This window comes from Euprymna scolopes, chromosome 8 (assembly GCF_053919585.1).
Source record: "Euprymna scolopes isolate OS-2025 chromosome 8, ASM5391958v1, whole genome shotgun sequence".
In the NCBI taxonomy this organism is placed as follows: Eukaryota; Metazoa; Mollusca; class Cephalopoda; order Sepiida; family Sepiolidae; genus Euprymna; species Euprymna scolopes.
Genome location: NC_136489.1, coordinates 37972712 through 37989309, shown reverse-complemented (window position 1 = coordinate 37989309; position 16598 = coordinate 37972712). Strand labels below are relative to the sequence as shown.

At 34.2% G+C, this 16598-nt stretch overlaps 1 protein-coding gene across 1 annotated transcript in view; it reads right to left on the bottom strand.

The window, feature by feature from the left end:
* Positions 1 to 5918: 5918 nt before the first annotated feature.
* LOC145284039 (solute carrier family 23 member 1-like) overlaps positions 5919 to 16598 on the bottom strand; it is a 40917-nt gene continuing 30237 nt past the window's right edge. The window contains exon 5 of the mRNA XM_080133126.1: positions 5919 to 6174. Coding sequence (XP_079989252.1) covers positions 5987 to 6174 — 188 coding nt within the window. The 3' untranslated portion in view covers positions 5919 to 5986. The remainder of the gene's footprint in view (positions 6175 to 16598) is intronic.

Here is a 16598-nt window from a genome sequence, read left to right as displayed (position 1 = left end):
GCTCCTATATGTCAGGGGGCGGCTATTTACTGCCCTTTGCACATCAGACAAAATTGTTAGTAGACCAAAATAGTCTACTTTACCTCTTCCTATTGCTTTATATAAGCAAGATTTTATGGTCTTGATAGACCTCTCCCAACTACCACCGTACTAAGGTGAAAACAGTGGAATTGTGTAATGTAATTTAACAGCCTGTCTGGCTTGTGGTATCCAGTAACCTGCCAATCGTATTTCATTCAATATTGTGCCCAAGCCGAAGTGTTTGCTTCTTTGTTGGTATTTTTGAATAATTAATCTTGTTAAATGATGCTCTTGTCCCAATAAAATAGGATTTTGGACCTCATATGAGTGATATTCCGATTTTTCTATTCTTCCCATCGTTCATATAATGCCCATGTGGTCAAAAAAGAGATTCACATTCTTCACCAGTTTAGGCGTGCTATTTCCTCCAGGGTCCAACAAAAAGTCCAACTCCCTTGAAAAGGATTGTTTTTGCATTGTCTTGATCAGGTAGGCATTTGCTTGTAACTCAGGACCCATCTCCCTCTTTTTTAACTTGTTGATGAACTTGAATATCAGTGAAGTCACACTGATCAACTTACTTAAACTGGAGAATTTTTCCAATTTGACTTCTGATGCAGTCACTTCATTCTCTGTGGAATAATTTACTGAAACGCCAATCCGCTCCATTTGAACTTTAGAAAGGCAACCAAACTCACGATGGCGACAGGAGGATTCTTCTTGCCTTATCCATTTCGGTCCCTCATACCAAAAGAAAACTTTTCCTTAATTTTCTTGATAGTCAAACCTTTGGTAATGTAATCGGATGTGTTGTCATCTGTTGACGTGTACTGAAAGTTTATCTTTATGTTAAAATCAGTTTTAACTTTCTCAGTCATTTGAGCTATGTCCTGCAATCTATTCCGTACAAATACATTTTTCGTTTGGATGAAGTCAACCAAAATCCAGGATATCTACGGGAGCATCTGTGATTATATAGACACCTTTTATAGGAATGTCCTTTAGGGACTCTTTTATAAAAGGGAAGCATTTCATTGCTAATAATACTGCTAGAAGTTCCAACGTTGGGAGTGATTTTCCCTGCAAAGGAGCCATGTTCGCTTTGACCAATACGAAGTGTGAATTTCCATCCTGTACAGCATATATCGCAAACCCATATGCGGCTTTAGATGCATCACAGAAAAAGAATAATTTTGTATCCTTTCCTTCATCTATAACCCCCCTGGGAAAAGGTACAGAGTCGAATGCTGATAAATCTTTTGCCAAACTGAACTCATACCTTGATGAACTATATCATCCCATTTTTTTGTCTCCATATTTCTGTCATCAATAAACGACCTCGCACTGTCACAGGTAGATACGGAGACAAAGGATCAAATACCTTTGAATTCTTCGATAATATTTTCCTCTTAGTTGATACCTCCAAGTCGCATAATGGTGGGGAGACTCTTATAGAATCTTGGGCAGGGTCAGATTGATACAATATCAAGGTTGAATATGTTTTCCAACATTCGTTGGACACTACTCTCTTCAACCCAATTTTTTAGAGGGTCTGGTTAGGATTCCTCTGGGTTAACCACCTAGTTGATTCTGGAAGATGGAAGTGGTGGAGCTTTCGCCAACACCTCTGCATAATTAATCTGTGTTCTTTTTTGTTTTTTAATCATGTATTTATATAGAAAGGAACACCTGTTCCCAAAGGAGATGAGTCCTTTTTTTTGGTCTCGAATGCTTCTCCATACATGCAAGGAACTATCTTTTAAGGTTCCAGTTACTAGATTGTGTTGAGTTCTAGTAACCCATCTATAGTAACGAAATCCTCCTTTGCATTAAACTTTGCAGCCAATCTGTGATTCTTTAAATTTCCAAGAATCTGAGTAAGTCCTTCAAGGCTGTAAGACAAGTTCAACCTGGTCGCAAGAATCTGAAGAGTATGTATTTTGCCGGGCATCAAATTCAATCCCAACGAGATTTCCTTAAAGGTTTTAGGGCTCGTTCCTAAAAAGGTCTTTACTACCATTATTTTATCCTTTGCGAAGGAGAGGCAATTTAGCTTCTCTAAAATTAAAGAGTCCAAATAAGTTGTCTAACAGGCAGTTTACCTTCACTTTTTTATCGCCTCTTTGCACTATTATTTCAATCATGGGAGAAAGGAAAGCATTATCGTCTTTTGTATGTAGGCAGGTATCAACCTGCATACTACTCGTAATAGTTGAGCACATAGCAGTTATGCGTCCTTTAAAGTTGCAACTATGGCAACAAATTTTTCTTGATGTCCTTAATGGACACATATTCCCCAAGTGATATCTTTTTAGGCACCGAAAACAAAGACGCAGCTATCTACACCGGGTTATCCTGGTTTCATGGGTCGTATAGTTGCCACAGTCCTCAGACAAATGTTTATTGCTTTTTCAAAAGTCGCATCTTACCTCGAATCTCAAGTGGGGGAGCAAATAAATACCATCTTACCTCGAATCTCAATTCGGTATTAAAAGTTTTAAGAGACGATGTTTCGATCATCTCCCCTGGCTTAATCTTAGGTTGCAGCCTAGGTTTATACATCCGTACCTTGGTCGGCTGTCTGGCAACTAGCAGTTGTTTCACTATTCTTGGTGTTTCCTTCAATAGTGTTGACAATGTCGGGTAGGTCGTCCCAGAGATTCGTAAGATTTCTCCCTTTACTTCGGGTGGAAATTTCGCAAATAACCCTTGTGCTATTATTATTGCTTCAGTTGACTTATCGTCATATAAATCACAACTACACGAGGCCCTTGCTCCCACATATCCGCCTGGGTCTTTATCATAACATTTTTTAATCCTTCTAGGTTTTTGGGATTATCTAACTGGAAATCTAATATTTCCTTAATTATTTCACCTCTTATCTCCTCCTCGTCCAAATATTGGTCCTTTAATAGCTTAAGGGATATAGCTAAACTATCCAGAGGGAGATAGATGATTTATAAGTTGGAGGGCCCTAACTTCCAAGGAGCACCTAAAAAATATAGTCTTTCCGTGTTTGATGTTATGGACCTGACACAATTTTCGAACTTTGTCAAGAAGTCCTTGAAACTCCTCTTGTTGGTGCCGAAGTCCTTCCCATCAAAGCGTGGTCGCTTCAACTTTATTTTAAATGGCTCCACAGAAAATGAAGAATTGGCTGTTGGTTTGAAGGGTGGCGATCTCGCATTTTCTGGAGTAACCGGGTTGCCATGACTAGAGGTTGAGGCAACATCTTCCATCGAGGTAACTGCTGGGTGTTCACTCTGGTCAGCTTTCCGCAGAGAACTTAAACTCTGTTTAGCTCCATATTTAAAGCGAAACGAAGCTAGACTTTAGCATGCTAATACTTCTGCTTCTCCTCTTGCAGCCAAGTGTTCCTCCATGCCAAAGGAGACACCCTCAAGCTCTTCCAACCAGTCCTCTATTTCTCGCTTAAATAGAGAAAGCACTTCTTCAGAACTCTTCTCTTCCTTTTTTTTTAACCCTTCCAGGGTAGTTAGTATTTTTCTTTGAATACGTTCTTGTTTCAACTTCAGGTCCTCCATTGAAACTGAATCATCCATGCTATAAATTCCTTGAACACTAGAATAATCCAACTCCAAAGAGGAGAAATCAATTTCGTTTCAATGTATGTATTTTAAAACGGAAAAGAATCAGTTACACTTTGTTTCATTAGATGACGGCCATTACTGTTTTATAAAACCATGTGCGTTACTGACGCGGATAAAAAAAAGACAGTTATTTAAATTGAAATAAAGTAATTTCGTTGCAATGTGTCGGAATTAGCATACCGACGAGTAGGGGGGAGGGGAAGAAAAAGACGGTTTAAGCCATGCAACGAAATGTCGACGTTGCTTACAAGCAGTCTTTTCTTGGAAAAGTAACAAATGGGAACGATGGTCGAAGTGTAATTTGTCTAAAAGACAACATCTACTACAACAACAGTAGAGCGGCCACCTTTTTTTCTACTGTTGTTGTAGTAGTTGTTGCTGTCTTTTAGACAAATTACACTTCGACCATCGTTACCCATTTGTTACTTTTACAGGGAAAGACTGCTTGGAAGCAACGTCGACATTTCGTTGCAAGACTTAAACGGTCTTTTCTTCCCCTCCCCCCAACTCGTCGGTATGCTTAAAACGGAAGATTATCACTTTTTGTCTCAATCCTGAGTGTATGGGAATCGATATATGCACTTTTTTGAAGCTGGGAAATTAGTGGAAACTTTGCACGCGTTAAACTAATTTTTTTCAGAGTTTTTATCCTCGTTTTTTTCTTTTTGACAAGTTTTAGCTTGTCGATTTTATTAACAATAAATATTATATCTGCAAACACACACATACGAATATATATATATATATATATATTATTATTTTAAATCTTATATATATTTAATGAATCTTCTATTATGTTAATATATAAAATAATACTAATGCTAAAGAGGGAGATGATACGTGTTAGAATGGATTCAACGAAACACTATATAAAAACGGTAGTTTGTAAATAGTAAGATATATTTGTGGAGAAAGGGGCGGAGATACAGCTAAGAAATTTATCTTTGAATTGCGTCATTAAAATAATGGTTTTCATATGTTTTAAGGGGTAGTGGTGTTGGATTAACACTGGTAAGAAGTCATGATTTAATATACTGTTTTGTTTTTTAAATCCCCGAAGCAATGTATCATGGTACACAACTGCTGACCCCTCTAAGACCATTAGGACCACTGATATTTCACGTAAGTAAACCCATTCAGCGATACAGGAGAGTAAATGAGTTACTGATAAAATAATGTTCTAACATAATGTTCTTTTTGATAGTTTTAGAAAATGTTTAGACAATATATATATATATATATATATATATATGCCATTGTGCGTGTCCTTGTATTTGTGAATATAGTTATTCATTGGGTGGCTATTGTTACAATATTTTGGATTATAATGGGGTAGGATCCCGTATAGCTGGGAGATTCTATTTATAAACGAGCCTGCTGGGAACCGACGAATCGAATTAATTCCCGTTCTGCTACCAACCAATCAGAAACCAGAATTGCTACATAAATAGGAAACCTTTCTTTAGCAATTTCGCATATGCTTTTTCCGTCTCAACACCGGAAGAATCTTTGGCTCTGTGGTTTCCAAATCCAGAACTGTCTACTGCAAACAGTCAACTCCCAGGACGTGTAGAACAACGAACCATCGGAAACTGCTTTGTCTACTGCTAACAAGTCACCTTTCAGGACTGTTCTGAAACTAGACATAGCTTACACTTCTAGAATTATGTATAAAAAAGCAATATATATATATATATATATATAATTATTTACTATCATAATTAAATTAAATAATATAAAAATTAAACTCTTTACTAAAATAATTAAATTAAATACAATGATAATTAAATATTTAATATATATATAAATATGTATATATAATATAAATTTTATAATATAATATATATGATATCATATTATACAAGGCATCCGAAAATCTTTATTATATTTATGTAAGTATGCATTGTATATAGTTTATAGAAAACATGCTGTTCTACTTATTAATAATATACAAATAATTTAATGTGAAAATAAATATCAATTTCACACCTACATTATAAGCGACGTAGGCAACTGATTGTATTGAGTTTATTTGAACAATGAAACATGCCGAATAAAGTAATGTTTAAAAGAAAAAGCGAAATGCTGGTTTTCTTTCCAAAAAAACCTGAGTAAAGAAACAATTATTTAAAAAAACGATATTTTGGCTAATCAGAGTAAAATATGACTGCTATAGGACAAGTGTTATCGATAACCAACACCAAGATAAGGTATATATCTATTATTAAACGTAAAATATATGCAAGATGAAAATGTACACAAAAAACACAGAAAGCAACACGTGACTTAAAATATTCAATAAATGATGTATATTTTATGCGATTATTGATTTTGCAACCAATGTTCGTTGATCATTATTCATAGCCCGGGAGAACTGGTATATACTTGGCAAGTTTTAACTTTGCTAACCAGCGGGGATAAAATGGAATTCCGTAGATTACATCTTCTGATGGGTGGGTTGTAACTTCAACATTTTCTGCAAAATCAGTATGTTGTTTGTCATCATCTTCTTCAAAGAGGAATCCACGCTCTTTAAGGCTACCTGTGTAAGCAAATAAATAAATAAAATAAAGAAAACTTAGCAAATAGAAGAAGAGCAAATCAGGCAATACAAACACATATTTAGATATTAAAAAACATATGCACAATGAAACACTGTTGCAGGTCTATATATAAAAATGCCATTCATACAAACATATGGTGAACTCTTTTGTAGTTGTCAGTATCAATATAACCAGCTTACAAATATATCCCGGTTGACTGTCAACTAGATACTTTTTTCGATTCTAGATTGCAGAATGTCCTTGTTCGTATAGGTCCCGCACTATTGGTCAGCATCAAACACCTGCCCCATCGTTGTAATGTTGTTCGTTTTATAAATACTTTAATGAAATGAGCTCTGTTGATCGCATGATAGTAGTGCACATCCGACGTAGCAGAATCACCCAACATTTTTCCCGTCTCTAGATGCTTGGAAACAATCTATTCGAACAGTTTCTCGCTCAATCTGGTACACTTTACAACTCTTCCTTTGTTTTCTGTTTCACTAACCTGCAGAAGTCTAATTGTAATCACATGTCTGCGCTAAATTCCTTATGGTCTACTTTATACACGATGCTACATAGTAGTCATTTACATTCTAAATTTCAATGCACACTGGTTGGGTTGAACATAAGTAAACAAAAAACAAAACAAAATGTAAACAAAAAAAAAACGCAGGCACAAAAAGCCGTTAGCTGTGAATTAATATTGCGAAGACGAAAAGTTTCAACAGCTATAGGTGCATAAATCTTGGCGATGCATATTGGAAAGTTTTATGAGCTTTTCCTTAATGACGATTCAGGTGTGAGTAAAAGTTAAAGTCAGTTCTCATTTTTCAAATCCTAGTCATTTACATATTAATTTAGATTTCATTCAAAACACGAGATGGAAATAAATCATTCGCCGTTTATAAGAATCTGCGTTCATCCCGGCTCCATTTCTCTTACGTTATCAACATTGGAACGTCCTAATTACAAAATAAAATCATTACATAAACAAGTGGATGAGAGTGAATTCACAGAATCCAAAAATACCTCATATATACGAAAGAAATTTCTTTAAACATGCATTGTCTGTATACATGTTCCATGTATACAGACAATGCATTGCTGACGTCGACAATTTAAGATCATGCCAATTTTTTTGGAACTGAGCTCAAATTCGAGAAATTATCTTTTACTGCGAAAAAGCATATGGTTCATGTATACAAATGAAAATGTTCCGGGCATCTAATTTCTATGTAAACACTAGCAAATCTCCCGGCATTAGCGGGTCGTGAAATACGCTTAAATTTTGATTAATAGGGATCTCGTATTTGTTATATTTTATTGGACCCGATATATAGTAATTATTTTGAAAGTAAAAAAACAAAAATAACTCGTGCGCCATCATCAAGAATCGAAACCAATACGTTTGGCTTACGATTTACTTTTTTCCTTTGACGTTAATGCCTGACCTATGAAGACATGATTGCTGTAAGGCTAACAATTAAAACAAGAACCAATAGTTTACGCATGCATATTCGTAATGCCGTCCTTCGTCCTTCACCTGGCAAATTCCATATAAATATAATTATACGTAATTAATCTGCAGATCAGCTTAATGCGGGTAATGGTATTCCGCTTTATGGTTTTTTAAATCAGAGATTTGGTTCTCCTAGAAAGGTTGCCTTCACCACGGCTTACGGGAGCTCCCTCCACCCCAATACACATACACACACACACACAAATATACACGGTGCTAGTTGGCCGTTGACCCAGAAAAAGAGTTCATTCGCCATTTGGAAGGTCTTGTTTTTAATCCTTCGGGGAGACTAGCCGCCCTCCTCACCAAACAAGTCTGGTGGGGGAACCAGTTTAGTCGCCGGTGACCCGACCATGAGGCAGATAGTACTGGGTTACATGGTACCAGTAGCACATGACATGACCTGACATACCCATACATACATACATACATACATACGTACATACATACATACATACATACATAAATGAAGAGAATTAACCATGTTTAATCACACACACTTTTACATTAAAAAAACAACTAACTTTCTAAATTATATAGAAATATATGATTTATTAGTAATTTCAATAATAAATGGATTCCTGAGCATTTTTAGCCAATGCAGATATTTATTATCTTCTAGTTATTTTGGATTATTTATATTTAAAATGGACGTCATCCGTAAGATTTATCAATTACATAAACAGCAAATATCTGTTTGCGCGTCTACAATATGTATGTATGTATTCATGTACAATGTATGTATGAAGTATGTATGGGTATATGTATGCATATACGTGTGTAGGAGAAGGGAGTGAGGGAAAGACTATGGACACAAAGGCACACACAGAAACGTTATATATTTTAATAGCCCCCCACAAAAAAAAAAAACTAAGAGGTTTTCACATATTTTACTATCTCCGAACAAAATTATATATAAAATTAAATAAATCTATATATCTATAAAAATGAAAATGTGTGTGTGTGTGTGTGTGTGTGTGTGTTCATTTGCTTACCAAATAACTCTCAAATTTCAGTCTACAGACTCGGGATTTGACAAAAGGGGTATTGAGATTTGGGTACAATTTTTTTAATCGGTTTTCGGCCAGAAATTTGGCAGCAAGGGTTTAAAGTTAAACAATTCGACCTTTGAAAATTCTACCAAACTCCTCCGCTAATTTTGGGTTTAAACACTTGAAATTTAAGATGTAGATTAAGTGGGCATGCCTCAAACTTTTTAATTTGATTAGAGTCCAAACCAATAATTTTAAAGAGTAAAAATAGGGATCAAAGTTAAAAATGATTGGACCTGTGCGGTCTCTACGAAATTACTGTAAATTTTACATAAAGTGTATTCAGAGATAAGGCAAGCTTTTTATCGGTTGGGTCGAAAATTTGAGATGCCAAGTGGTCAAAGTTCAAAAGATTTTACCGTTGTGGCAAACTTCTCATCTAATTTTGTGTCTAAACATTTGGACTTTATATATAACGGGCATTCAGATATGTGGCAAGCATTTTAATCAGTATTTGGCTTCAAAATGTAAAATTTGAAAGAGTTTACCTCTGCAGATTCTACCAAATTCCTCCACCAATTTTGGTCTAAACACTTGAAATTTTAGATGTAGGTAACGTGAAAATGGATAAAACGTTTTATTTTGATTTGCGAGCAAAATAATAAATGTTAACGGTCAAAATTGGGGTGAAAATCTTTTAAAAATGTACCTTTGCAGTCTCTAGGAAATTAATCAGACAATTTTTGTCTAAATATTTGAAATTTTACATTAAGTGTATTCACACGGATGGAAATTTATGAACAGTACAGAGGGCCCGAGCAAAGCCGGACTGAACTGCTAGTAAATATGAAAATAAAGAAATATATTCTTCGGTTACTTTTCTTTAAACGATATAGATGTGTATATATCAATTAATGGTATATATTGGAATCTACAGTAATCGGTTGACAACAAAAAATAAATGTCCGTCTGAGTGAGCGGGCGGGAATACAAAAAAATCAGAATACACTATTCTCTTACCTCGTCATATACCTATGACTATAAGTTATAATTCCAATGGTTTCCACTTATGTTATTTGTATATGTCTGTTCATTATTCTCCATGTGTATGTGTACGTACGTATATACACATGTGTCTGCATATTCTATATCTGTATGGGTACATGTAGAAGCATGTATGGTAATATACTGGTGTACATGCATGCATGTGTACATCCGAGTGTGTACGTGGGGTGCGTGGGTGTCAAATAAAACACTTTATGAAAGACTTGGTTTTAAATAAAGGCCACACAAGTTATTGAACATGCCAAGTTAGAAATATTGGGAAAGTCGTATACAGGTCGATCTTAATCTGATTTGCTATACCCGTTCATCTCCTGCTGTTAGCCATAACCGTATTCGTGTTTCCATCATTCCCGCTGGAGAAGACTGAAGGATCAGCCGAAAATATGTGATTTTGAAAGAAACGTTTTCGTTTTTGTTATAATACTTTTTGTATTTCTGCATGTATAAAAACAGAAAATAAATACAGAAAAGATATAAGCATTTATATAATTTTCATATTGATTTATATATATATATATATATATATATATATATATATATATATATATATATATTATCTGGCTGCCTACATGATCATAGTGCATTCTAAATAAAATCTCATATTCTTTACTTACCCATCTTATTAATTTCCTATAAGAATTCTATTTCCTAATTATCATAATGACGAGCACAATATAATACGAATATTTGGATACTACTGTATACAGCGGTGATATTAATAAAATAATTAAATGAAGTAGGTTTTTAGCGTAATTGAAAGCAGAAATCAAAAATATAGAAAGTATTTGGTTTTGGTTAGTTTCCATTTGAATGCTTATTAATTAACTGGATTCATATTTTAATGGTCGTTTGACGTTTGTAGTGGATTTGAAATGGCAATTTACTTGATAAAACTATTAATACACTCTGCAATAATTTAAAACAAATTGCAAGATGATTATTCCAACGTATTCTAACTAAATAACTAAGCTGTGTTAATCATGTTCAATAGAAACAAAGTAATCAAAAAGCTTAACATGAAATCCAAAAGGTGTTTTCTACCAATTTATTCTTAATAGTAGGACTGTGTAACACATGCGCATTCGTTAACAGTTGAAACTAGACAAAAATCTGATAAACACTACGTAGCGATATCTAAATTTTGACCTATTAGAAGACTTTTCTTCCAAATAAAAATGAATTTATAATGATAGAAATTCACAATATACATATAAAATTCAGAATATATATATAAAACATATATTATATATGCTTTTAACATCTGTCATATATATATGTATATATATATATATATATATATATCTATATATATATACTGTGTGTGCAAAATCAAGACTTCAAGACAAGGTGTTGATGGTAACAAAAAGTTAATTTCATCTTACGTTACAATTGTTTAAATGTCTAGTACAACGATTTCAAGCATTATATCGTTTGACAATAAAAAAAGCATTTCTTCAGACGATATCATGCTTGAAATTGTCGAACTAGACATTGCAACAATTGTAACGTAAAATGAAATACACTTTTTGTTGCTATCAACACCTTTTCTTCAAGTCTTGATTTTGCACACACAGTATATTAATGCTCAATAATGACCTGTGATAATTTTGTAGCGTAACCTTTTAGTCAACCATTTTTGGCTTAAAATCTATTGGTATATGAAAATTTACTGAATTACACGAACTCAGTATATTACGTATAAACATCTTCCTCTCTTTTACTCTCTCCCTCTCTCTCTCTCTCTCTATATATATATATATATATATATATATATATATATATATATATATATATATACCATACACATATACATACACATATGTACATTTACACAAATATGTATATATATATATATATATATATATATATTTGAAGAAAACAAATATCCGTTTGTTTCTCTACCTTACCTAAAGACGTAATTACCATTTTAATTTGTTTTACAATTTTATACATTTTTATAAACATTGTACGGACATTTTTGTATCATATTTCCACTGTTATAAAATACACTTTCATACAATGATGAGACCAGAAAATGTTTAAGCTTTAGTTTATGTATAAATTTGCAAACATATTTTTCCCTGAAGAGAAGAATTTTGCCTTTTTTGAAACTCAACGGAATAAAGATTTATAATCTTTGTTGAAAATTAAATTTTACATGTAAACTTTAATTTAATTTACGGTTTTGTTTATGATTTGTTGTCACGCTCTATTTTTAATGGGTGTTTTAATTTCGTTCCTAGTATAATATATATATATATATAACTTTATTCGATTGGCAAAATTTTAGAATAATTATAAAAAAGTGAACCATATCGTAAATTCAATCAACTAAAAATGGAAACCGGGGTGAGGAAAAGAAAAAAAATATATATATATAATGGGGCAAGTTATATGTACAATTAAATAAAATAAATAAGTCGATTAAAAAAGATCGTTAAAATATACCCAAAGCGCTTTTCGTTCAGACAAACATTTTCAAGGGTCATAAGTCTGAAAATTATTATTTTTTTAGAATATTTGGTAGTGATATGGAATACGAGCGGAGAGGTTAAGAAAAAAAAAAAAAAAAAAAAAAACCTGACTACCCAAATAATTCTAACTGAAGCCGGAGGTTTCTCTGCTTGCACAAAGTAGGGGGGTTAGCAATGATGGTAAGTGCTTCGAGGACAGACAGATGGAACTTTGTGCGTCCTCGGTGCAAAACAGAAAAACACTCCGGAGAGAAAACAAGACCGCATTCCTTTTTATCGACCAAATGTTGGCCGATGGACGATTCTATCAGTTGGGATTTTCTGGTAGTAGCTTGATGATCCCTGATGAAACGGGGGACATGTTGGGCGATTCTAACCTGAAGACGCTGGGTCGTCTTGCCTATATAGACGGCACCACACCGACATTGAAATTTATAAATAATATTACTAGTTTGGGAGATAGGCAAGACATCCTTACGAAATGAGGGAAAGGCGGTTTTTGTGGAAAAGGCAATACGGAGCGATAGAGCACCAAAATTAGAAGACACCAGAGAGGAAATCTTATCGCAAATAAGTTGGCCTTCAAGTCCAATCCAGGGTAACCTAAGGTATACCGGAAATCTACATGGACCGTATTTTGGTAGCTCAGAAAAGGATTTAATTTTTTTATTAATAACTAAGTTAACTAATGGAGGTGGATATCCATTAGTAATAAAAATCCTTTTAATGTTATCAATTTCCACATCAATAAAAGGTGGGGAACAAATAGCAAGTGCCCGATGGGTTAAGTTTCTAATAAGATTTAGTTTCCTGGTTGTGGGTGCAAAAGAATCCCAACTAAGATAAAGACCAGTAAAAGTGGGTTTTCTATAAATAGATGTCATAAAGGAAAGCCCACGTTTAGAAACTAACACATCAAGGAAAGGAAGGGAGTTATCTTTTTCCACCTCCATCGTAAATTTGAGAGAAGGGTGTAAATTATTTAATAAGTGGAAAAAGGACATAGCTTCATCATGCGTTGCGAAACAAGAAAAGGTGTCGTCAACATAACGCATGTAAAATGCTGGTCTAGGGCACTTGTCAAACAACGTCTGTTCTAAAAAACCCACAAAAATATTGGCCAAAGTTGGGCCAAGGGGTGATCCCATCGATATACCGTCGAACTGGCGATATATCACATCGTTGAAACTAAAGGAAACTGACTTAGTAGCAAGTTCCAAAAGTTCAACGAACACCGCCTCAGGAAAAGAGGGGAGGGGGCCAGGGCCTCTATAAAGAAAATCAGCACATATATCAATGACCTCGTCAAGAGGAACATTGGTAAACAAATTGCTAATATCAAAGGAGACCAAATAACAGTTGTTAGTGGTAAGAGGAAGCTCCTTGATAGTCGATGCGAAATGAAAAGAATCAGGTGTGCAATGTGTTGAATAAAAAGAACAGACTGGTTCAAGAATTAAAACCAGCCATTTAGCCAGATTGTGTTGGGCCGAACCTACCATCGACAAAATTGGTCTCAATGGAGTATCAATTTTGTGTACCTTAGGCAATCCGTAAATCCTGGGGCGTTGAGAGCCCACCGGTCGGATATTATTATAAACTTCCTTAGATAAATATTTAAGTTTATGCCATCGAAGTAGTTTATTTTGAAGCTTGGTTTCAATTGAAGGAGTGTCATCAGAGTCCAGGGAACCTAAACAGATAAATTTGCTATCATTGTTAAGAATAGAAAGCATTTTTGCAATGTAGTCTTGACGGTCAAGGATAACTACACCGTTGCCTTTATCTGGGCGAGAAATGTAAATCTCATTATTGCATTTTAATTGCTTAGCCGCAATGAAATGATTACTTTGCCAAATAAAATGGCGAGAAGAAATATTGCATTGACTGAATTTATTGGCTAATTCAGTCAAGCGAGATTTAACAATATTTAAGTTGTCACCCGAACCATTATTTTTTTATTTGTGAAAATAAAATCTCAAATTCACTAAGAGTTTGAGTTACGTCAATCTGGCGAGGAGGGACACAAAATTCAAGTCCCCTAGACAACACAAACGTATCGACTTCTGACAATTTAAATTTAGAGAAATTAAATATATGCTGATCCGAGAATGAAGGTTCGCCAAATTTATTTTTAATCAAAAGGTTTAAGAAATTAGTAAATTTTTGATTATTTGTATGACGACACTTAACATCCTTGGCTGAAAGTAACTTAGAAAATCGAAGTTTATCAAATGGAGACAACGTTTTCCAAGCGAGAGTCCAAACCGAGTAATGTTTACTCTGTAAACTAAGAAGCACATCAGAATAAAATGTTATTTCGTCTTTTAAAAAGGCCACCGTAAGGTTCCAAGAATTCCTACATTTAATCTTGGAAATGCGTCTGCAGATATAGCCCGGTGCAACATGATTAGATAGACATCCACGAAGGAACTTAATTTTACATTTGATGGAGGTGATCTTGTTTCTCAGGTGAATTATATTATTTAACGAATGAATGAAGTTTTTGCCATAATGGTTCAATAAATGGGATATAACTTTATTCGATTGGCAAAATTTTAGAATAATTATAAAAAAGTGAACCATATCGTAAATTCAATCAACTAAAAATGGAAACCGGGGTGAGGAAAAGAAAAAAAAAATATATATATAATGGGGCAAGTTATATGTACAATTAAATAAAATAAATAAGTCGATTAAAAAAGATCGTTAAAATATACCCAAAGCGCTTTTCGTTCAGACAAACATTTTCAAGGGTCATAAGTCTGAAAATTATTATTTTTTTAGAATATTTGGTAGTGATATGAATACGAGCGGAGAGGTTAAGAAAAAAAAAAAAAAAAAAAAAAAAAAAAAAAAAAAAACCTGACTACCCAAATAATTCTAACTGAAGCCGGAGGTTTCTCTGCTTGCACAAAGTAGGGGGGTTAGCAATGATGGTAAGTGCTTCGAGGACAGACAGATGGAACTTTGTGCGTCCTCGGTGCAAAACAGAAAAACACTCCGGAGAGAAAACAAGACCGCATTCCTTTTTATCGACCAAATGTTGGCCGATGGACGATTCTATCAGTTGGGATTTTCTGGTAGTAGCTTGATGATCCCTGATGAAACGGGGGACATGTTGGGCGATTCTAACCTGATACATATACATATATATATATATATATATATATATATATATATATATATATATATATATATATAAATATATACATTTATATATATATAGACACACACACACACACACACACACACACACACACATATATATATATATATATATATATATATATATAATAATAAAAACGTCCCAAATTTTCCCATCTGGATCTAAATAATGTAGGGTAAAAACAATAGATGCCACATACAAATTTCCTGTATTTAGCCTATTAGTCAGTATCTTATATAACTTTATAACGAGTTTTCTTAAAAATCTTGGTTTTAAAATGGACGCCTAGATTTCATCCGAGGAGCTTCATCAGCATTCTCGCATTAACCTACATAGGAATTAGTCCCTATTTTCCCCATTATTGCTGAAGACTTCCTACGGATCCCGGAAACACCTCAGGAATTTATACGCATTGTAAGGATATGGTGATTACATTCTTCTGAACAGATTTATTAACTAATAGCCAACTCGTTAAATTCTTGTCCATCAATTAAAAAAATAATACATTCTCCCTTATTAGATTAATTCTGTTCTGTGTGATTTAAATAAGATCGATACGTTATTCCAGAATACAATTCTATAGACTAAAACAACACGCAAACAAATACCATATGACGACTACCGACACAGGAAGCCAGCATTTTACATTAAATAAGCGATTACTGAGCCTCCACGAAGTTATTTGCACCTCACTTATTATCCTCACCATTCATCTCCTATTTTCTATCTCTCGCTCTCTCTTAATGTGTTTAAAAATAGATAGACACATAGAGTCTGATCAAGAAAGAGAGAGCGACATTTATATCTGCTTTGTTTACAATCGAAAACTGTACCAAAACGGAGAGATAGTAAATGAGGGTGGGGGAGGGAGAGAAAGATTAAAACAAGGTAACCGATTGATCTCATTTCATTAATGCGTCATTATTTGCTTTCAATAGAAAAAAAGACGCTAAGTCCAAGCTGTTATCGTGGCCCAGTGGGTAGCGGGCCCGTGGTATAACCTACGGGTTTCAGGTTCGTACCTAAGAAAAGGACTGCCCATATTTTTTTTTCTTGTTTCTCCTGCTGCTACTTTTACATTTTTATTTTTACGACTGGTGCTTCTCGATACCCTAACTAAACAACTTGTGTCCACCGGTTCTTGGCATTCCAAAAGCCGTTCATACCAGGAGAGGTTAAAGCTGTTCGTAACACGAGAGCG